A 7,761-nucleotide genomic window follows, 5' to 3' on the forward strand; every position below is an offset into this window, starting at 1 on the left:
CTCCTTTTCCTAAGGACCTATAGGCTGAGAACAGTTTACTACACTATGTAGAGAGATGCTGTCTGTACACTCCTCTGGCAGCCAGACCTAGAGCCCGGTCTGGCTGGGAAAGGAGGGCCTTCTCTTCCACTGTGATGATACCCCAAAGGCAGGGCTCTTGAAAACAGCCCCAGCTACATTCCAGCCTCCACCGGTCTCCCCCTGAAGCACAGGCTGGGGCAGCGCCCAGCTCAGTCAGCCACCACATAAGGCTTATTCTTGGATTTGCCCTGTTCTCTTCAGGGCCTGAGTGAAGACGTGAGCATCAGCAAGTTCTTCGATGATCCTATGTTGCTGGAGCTTGCCAAGCAGGATGTTGTGCTCAATTACCCCATGTGAGTACAGGGACGCCTGGCAGCTCCTGCTCCCTGCCGTGGCCGGCAGCTCCTGGACTTGAAGCTAAGACCTCGTGTGACTTGGCCTTCATGTTGTCAAAGAGTACCTGAGAGCTGCTGTTGCCATCTTGAACAACCTGCAGACCTCCAACCCAGAGCCCCAGCAAGAGAGGGGCATTTGGCCTCCTGGTTCCTTCTGTGGCCTCTACCTGGCTCCATTCCCAGGGAACAGAGAGGAGCTTGGGCTCAGGGAAGGAGAAGGGGATGAAACCCCAAGGGGCCGTGACTACAGGATTTACATGTGGAATTTTATATTTTATAAGTTTGCCTTAGCTATGGTTTGTAAGTGAACAGAACATTCTGACCTCTGTCTTGCTCTGCTCCTTTCATCCCCCACCAACCCCCAACCCTGCCCTGTCTAGTCCTAGTGCTTCCATTCTGGATATATGTCTTCTCCCATGAGGCTTCACTGCCTCTGCTCCAGCTGCAGCCTCCTTCCTGCCTGTGTCCCCAGGGAAGCAGCGCGTGGGGGAGGAATGCCTGCTTCTTGATTCAGTGTTCCCATGAGCATCGAGGCCCTTTTACTGCTCCCAGCCTCCCATTCCCACTTCCTGATGTTCGTGGGTGGGACCTGAGGTGCCTTAGGAGTTGGGATTCCTGGGATTAGATGCCTACTACATCTCCTCAGGAGACCACTGCCCCTTAAGAGTCGCCCTTGCCCAGGAGGTGAGGGTCAGAGCACTTCAGTACCCCGCCTTTGGCTCTGAAGTCTCTCCCCAGCCACCACCAATTGCTCACTCTGTTCTCCCCCATGAAGAAGAGCCTGTTGACTTTCCTCAGAACGACTTTATTACCATACCAGGGATTGAGTTGGGGGGGCTTCCCCAGCCCCTCTAGGAGGCCTACTTCTCTCCAGCATCCTGTGCTGTCCTCTTGATGTAATCTCTGTACATGGTGTACACAGCTCCTGTGTGAGGGAGAAGGAAGAACGCCCCTTGACATCGAACCCTTCTCCGGTCCTCAGACTCTCCCCCGGGTGTCCCAGGGGTTCAGCCCTGGCTATTCCCTTGAGTCCAGCTTCCCTGCTCATCTTTCTGCCCCCGGTCCCAACAGCTGCTCCAAGCACCTGACCATGCAGTCAGGAAACAACCCATCTGATAGTTCACAGAGCACTTCCATGTAGATTATATATCTGAGAAACCTCAAAGAAGCTTGTGAAGTAGGCAAGTGGGGGGTGGTTATTGTCATGTTATACATGGGAAACTGAGGCTCAGTGAGAGAGCTGTGTCCACTGTCACACAGCAAGAAGCTGTCTGCTTTTTGATTGAGAGAGTAAGCGAAATCCAGTATGGGTTCTACTGCATGGTTTTTCTCACCTCTAGAGCTATCATGAAAGTACACTGTGCACCATCCCCACAGGCCTGGGACAGGAGATTAAACAGGGAACCCTGAAAACATCTCTTTTTTTTCTTTTTGTATTTTTTTTTTACTGACCGGCAACGGGATTGCAACCCTCGGTGTTGCGCCCGCCCCGCGCTCAGCCAGTGAGCTGGAACCGGTCTCCACATGGGATCCGAACCCTCGGCGGAAGCGCCGCCGCACTCCCAAGCAGCGCACTCTCCAGTGCGCCACCGGGCCGGCCCAACCCTGAAAACATCTCTGTGGGAGCTTTACCAAAGACTTGATGTGGAACGTCATATACAGAACAGGGACTTGGGGCATGGTTCCTTTAACTGATTTTGCCAGACTTCACCTAATGTGTTTTGTTCCCATCCTACTCTGACCCCACCAAACTACTCACCTAGCATGATTGCACCCACAGCACAGGTCTGTGCTGCCAGTCGGGTGTGAATCAGATGTATGGACATCTTCGTGGAACCACGAGCCTTCAGCCGGTAAATCCTGTATGCTGCCACCACCAGGCAGCCTCCTAAACCTATAGGCAGAGAACATGAACTCTGGGCCTCAGCCACCAAGTACAGTGATCTCCTGAGAGAGACCTCATTAGGCAGGCTGGGCACCTGGATAAACAGCTGCTTTCCCGCAGCTTCACAGGGGATGGGGATTTCATTGGAATATTAAGTTGTTTCCCCTCAATGGCATTTTCAAAGTGGCTGCCTCCCTCTAGTGACACCCCTCCCGTATATAAATAGCCCATCATTATGACTGCCCCCCACTCCCAGCTCTGCTCTGGGCCCTTCTCCAACCACAGCTAGCTTCCACATCCTGGTACAGTTACTTTCCTAATCTCCCAGGGCCGTGAGGAAAGAAGCCATGGGAGACCCCAGACTGCTCACCTGGCCCCATCCTGACACTGGTGTTGGTGCCCCAAGTATCCCCATATCCTATGTACTGAGTTGGCCACTACCTCCACCCATCCAGACTCCCTCACTGTAAGGGTTTGTCCCTTGGCACCTTTGCTGTGGGTTCATTTGTTAAGTAGGTAGGTCCACTTGTGACCTCTGCTTCATTCTCCTTTGAAAGGACCAGGAGACATGATTTCTGAGAGGAAGGCTCCCCTCTCCCCACATTTCTTTCTCTACTCACCTATAGGCACCAGTGGAGACTCCCGGGTCTTCCTCAGGAACCTCTTAGACACACTGTCCTCATCCTCAGTTGGCACCCACCAGCCTTTGTTAGCAGACATGATCCTGGATACAGATGTTAACAGCCGTGGCTCCTAGGCTTCAGCACAGTCCTAGAAGAAGGCACCCCATAGTAAGAACTCCAATATTCCTGATTCTGGAGCGGAAAGGAGGGAGTTTACCTGCTAAGATTCTCTCTTACCATGCCCAGCACAGCCTCTGCTTAAAAAGCTGTCCCAGATATCCTGTCTCAGGTAGCTAGGCCACTAGTGCCATTTCTCTATCTCTTCCTAATATCTGCGTCTTCCCCAGCTCGTTCAGACTTCACTGTTTACTCTGCTTCTCCCTTCCTCATCTGCATCTCTATGGGTGTGATCCTGGGGCCAAGAAAAACAGCTGAAAAAATAGATGAGCATCAGAGAAACAGTCCTTGAGCCTTGGGGACCCACTGGCCTTGGGTCTGTGATGGCTGCTCCTGAGGGAGCTACAGAGCAGGATCTGGCCCCAGGAATCCAGACAATGTTACCAAATCACCAGAGCCAGAGATTTAAATGATCGGACATGGGTTGGGTATAATTTAGCGTATATTTTGCTCATTGATATTAAAGGAACAAATTCTGGTCCCTGATCTCCCATTTCCAGGTCACCTCTTTCTAGGTTCTTCACAATTAATTACCACTCTCTGAGCTGGAAACCTCTGTTGCTCTATTTGCTAACCCCTGTAAATGTCTGCTCTGATCATAAACTAGATGGAGTCCCAGAGTCCTGGTCCTGAGACCAGGGGTTCTGCCAGTGGAATGCCTTCTGGGTCTAACCATTGGCCAAACACTCGCTGCTGGAGTCATCTATTACTAGTTGCCTCTCCTCCTCTCCTGGAAAATCAAGGACTGGAGGCCCCACAGGTCCTCAGCATGCTGGTGCTTACCCTAGGAGACCGCTAGAAAGGAGCATGAGCAGCCGGGCCTGGGCTTGATGTCTGCTGTTTTGAACCAGCCGAGAGCTGATGATAGAGCTGCCACTATGGGGTCAGGGAAGCAGTGACTTCGGCTTTACAGAGACTTTGAAGTCAGGGATCGATAGGGGAGGGGATAGGACAGGGCATCAGTCTTAACCCCCCATCTGCCGAGTTCCTGGCCAGAGCTCCAGGCACTGGAAAGTCATGAAAGACCAGATAGAGAAGAGCCTTTGACTAGATTCAGTCCTCTAATTCTTGTGGACATAAGTGGCTGGATCAGAGACTGGCTTGATGTGGAGAACTGAGATGGAGTTATAGAAGCAAGGATGGGCAGAGAGCCTGGGTTCTTCCAAGTTAAACTGCCTCAGGGGCCGGCCCATGGCTCACTGGGAGAGCGTGGTGCTGACAACACCAAGTCAAGGGCTAAGATCCCCTTACCGGTCATCTTTATTTAAAAAAAAAAAAAAATCCCCTTACTGGTCATCTTTTAAAAAATAAAATAAATAAATAAACTGCCTCAAGCGCACTTAGAAACAATGTGCAAATAAAATACCTTGATTGTGGGAGACAGGCTCTCTGGAGAGGCTCTCCAAGGAGATTTGTCCAGGAGATCGAAACAACAGGGACTTCCCTCACGTCTCCAGACCTCTTCATACTGCCTGTGGGAGTGATTCTCACTCAAGTTACAAGGATGACAGTGACTGGCATTAACGCTGTTCTTACTAAATATTTATATTTCAGACCTCTCAACTAATCCATATGGTAAGTATCAGTTACTGAGCAGGAACTGAGCTTCAGAGGCTAAATGACTTACCCAAGCATACACAGCTACTAAATAGCAGCGTCATCATCTGAACCCAGGGCTGGCTGGCTCCAAAGTTTGCACTCCTAACTGCGATACTGACCTCCAGGGGCTGGCTGGCTCCAAAGTTTGCACTCCTAACTGCGATACTGACCTCCAGGGGCTGGCCAAGCTAAAACCCTCTCCGGAATGATACTGAAGCTTAGGGATGCTAATCAATCATGTCACCCTCGATTAGGAGAAGAAAAAGTACTTGCTAAGCAAATAGAGAAAGATCAGGGTGCACTGTGCAGAGTCCCAGTCCATCCCAGGCTTCCGATCCTTCCTTAGATTACTCTCAGCCCTGTGTGTCTGTCCTAAACAGCTTTTTTTTTTTTTTTTTTTTGGAAGTTTGTCCAGCAGCTGATGTCCTTCTTTTCTCTCCCCACATTCACTGCTCTAGGAAGAGACTCAAGGTCACAGCAACTCCCCAGGGCCTTCACATATCCCCAACGTCCATGGGAACTGTCCTCCAGGTCTTTCACACACACTCCCTCCTGTGCTACCTCTCCAGGTCCCAACAGTGGCCTGAATTCTCAAGAGATGGATGGTATATGCCTTTATTGGTCTAGGCCAGATATGGGGGGGGATGAAAATATCTGGATGAGACGGGGCAGGAGTCAGGATCAACTCCAAGTCCTTTGATGAACACGGACCAAGCTACGGAGAGTGAAGTTCAGTTTCTCTATGGAGATTATATTGTTCCCACAGTATCTTAGCCCACAGCTGAGAAATAATAGTTTATATGATCTGCTGAGCACCTTCTATGGGCCAAGCACTGCACTAATTGCTTTATGTAGATTATTTAATCCTCACGATAACTGTGCGATAGGTACTATTATTATTCTCATTTCACAGATGAAAAACTGAGGCTCAGTTAAAGTTCTCAGTAAGTGACAGAGAGAAGGACCAGCCTTCCAACCATTCCTAAAGTCAAATCTCACTGCTCTGGATTAACTTGGGAGAATGTATGTAAAGTGCAAGGGAAATCTTGAAATAGAAGAAATAAAATTGCCTTTTATTTTAAAAACTTGTGAGAACATACAGTAACTAAAATTTCAAGGAACGGATTCTGTAGAGTCCTATTTTAGTAAACAGATAAGATAAAATTATGCACCACGGTCAAGGGTTCGAATCCCTTCCAAATCAGGTTACATGAATAGAAGTTCTGATTTATAGGGGTCCAAATTAATGATGCAGACATTTAATGTAGGCTAGAGTCAGATGTGAGATTAATTAGCTCATAGACTGGCCACTGTAAATATTTGGTTATTGGGCTGGCCAGTTAGCTCAGTTTGTTAGAGTGTAGCCTTGTAATACCAAGGTCACGGGTTCAGATCCCCTTACTGGCCGGCCATAAAAACAACAACAACAACAACAACAAAAACACCTTAAATATTTGGTTATGCCACTCGATCTTCGGGTTTGTGTCCTCATCTGTAAAATGGATGTAGCATCTACCCAAAGGATTATTGTAAGGGTTAAATAGGATGATTGTTAGAATTCCCCTGCATACTGCCTGCTCCTCTTCCTCCAGAATGAGCAAGTGGCAGGGAATGGGTAGCAGGCTGGAAGAGAAGCGGAAAGCCCCTGACAATGGGTGGGAAGGTTACCAGATGCTTTGCGGTCCCAAATTCAGCACAGCCTTTCTCATCCTCCTCCCCACCCCAGCACACCCTCCTCCCATCTAGTTGGGCTTCTTCTCTCTAACTAGAAGCTTCCCTATTGTGTTGGAGATGAACAGATGGGGGAGGGGGGACTAACTCTTGAAGCCTTCGACCCAATCTGAGGCACAGCTATGCTATATATAGCCCAAGGGAGCTGAGTGACCAGACAGCAGAGGGAAATGTAGCTTTTGCCTTGAGCTAATGAGAGCTGTGAGTGAGGGCGTGAGGAAGCATGAACTAGACAAGGAATAGACTACACTCCCCCACTTGGGGTTGGGATAGAAAGGAACCAGATTGAAGGGCTGGGAGAATCACAGGGGGGAAAACATTAGGCCATGTAGTAGTGTCTGGGGGATTTGAGGGGCAAAGAGTAGAGGAACAGGAACAGGCATGAGCAATGGAAGTTTTCAGATAACATGGTTAGACTGAGGCAGCCTCCAGAAGGGGTCTGGGAAGGAGGATAACACCCCTTCTTTTAAAAACCAGCATTGGGGGCCAGCCTGGTGGCACACTCGGTAGAGTGCGGTGCTTGGGAGCGTGGCGGCGCTCCCGCCGAGGGTTCGGATCCCATATAGAGACCGGTCCGCTCACTGGTTGAGCGCGGTGCAGGCACGACATCGAGGGTTGCGATCCTGTTACCGGTCACGAAAAAAGACAAAAAGGAAAAAAAGAACCAGCATTGGGTTCCAAGGACCTTGCAGCATTTGTCCAAGGACAGCCCCGAGATCCACAGGTGTGGGTCCAGGAAAGTGCCTTTGGTACCCTCTAATCTTTCAGGGGAGACTGTTCAAATATTTTTAAAGATTTTAAATGGGCATGGATAATGGTGATTGGAAGGCTGAATCAGACTGTAACAATGCTGACATTATAGAATCGTGTCTGTGAAGGAACAATTCTCTGAGCTGCAGAAGACACCATTAGGGACCCCTGCCTCAGATGATGAATGAGTGCTCCAGAGATTTAAAATGTTTTGCTAAGGTCCTTGTGTTGGGTGCTTTTCAATATCCAAATTACCTGGCTTCCTCTAAAATGCACTATGGGAAGGGAGTAATGTCTTGAGAGCCTACAAGGTTTAGGCACTTTACATATTTTTTTTTTCCTTTTTGTCTTTTTTACTGACCGGTAACGGGATCGCAACCCTCGGTGTTGCGCCCGCACCGCGCTCAGCCAGTGAGCGGGAACCGGTCTCCACATGGGATCCGAACCCTCGGAGGTCCTTGTGTTGGGTGCTTTTCAATATCCAAATTACCTGGCTTCCTCTAAAATGCACTATGGGAAGGGAGTAATGTCTTGAGAGCCTACAAGGTTTAGGCACTTTACATATTTTTTTTTTCCTTTT

General features: G+C 49.3%; 2 protein-coding genes across 2 annotated transcripts in view; one reads left to right on the plus strand and one right to left on the minus strand.

Moving 5' to 3' along the window:
• The window catches only part of EFTUD2 (elongation factor Tu GTP binding domain containing 2), a 42,894-nt gene extending 42,150 nt beyond the window's left edge, over nucleotides 1-744 (plus strand). Inside the window, exon 28 of the mRNA XM_008578307.1 lies at nucleotides 283-744. Within this exon, the coding sequence (XP_008576529.1) occupies nucleotides 283-378 (96 nt within the window). The 3' untranslated portion in view covers nucleotides 379-744. The remainder of the gene's footprint in view (nucleotides 1-282) is intronic.
• A 456-nt stretch (nucleotides 745-1,200) lies between these two features.
• Nucleotides 1,201-4,336, minus strand: HIGD1B (HIG1 hypoxia inducible domain family, member 1B). The gene is made up of 4 exons (XM_008578309.1): nucleotides 3,162-4,336; nucleotides 2,922-3,072; nucleotides 2,176-2,310; nucleotides 1,201-1,341 (listed from the first exon to the last, which is right to left on the minus strand). The coding sequence occupies exons 2-4, from the start codon at nucleotides 3,019-3,021 to the stop codon at nucleotides 1,277-1,279; spliced, it is 300 nt and encodes a 99-aa protein (XP_008576531.1). The 5' UTR covers nucleotides 3,022-3,072; nucleotides 3,162-4,336; the 3' UTR covers nucleotides 1,201-1,276.
• Between the last annotated feature and the right edge of the window lie 3,425 nt (nucleotides 4,337-7,761).

The sequence above is a fragment of the Galeopterus variegatus genome, unplaced genomic scaffold (assembly GCF_000696425.1).
Source record: "Galeopterus variegatus unplaced genomic scaffold, G_variegatus-3.0.2 Scaffold1660, whole genome shotgun sequence".
Classification (NCBI taxonomy): domain Eukaryota; kingdom Metazoa; phylum Chordata; class Mammalia; order Dermoptera; family Cynocephalidae; genus Galeopterus; species Galeopterus variegatus.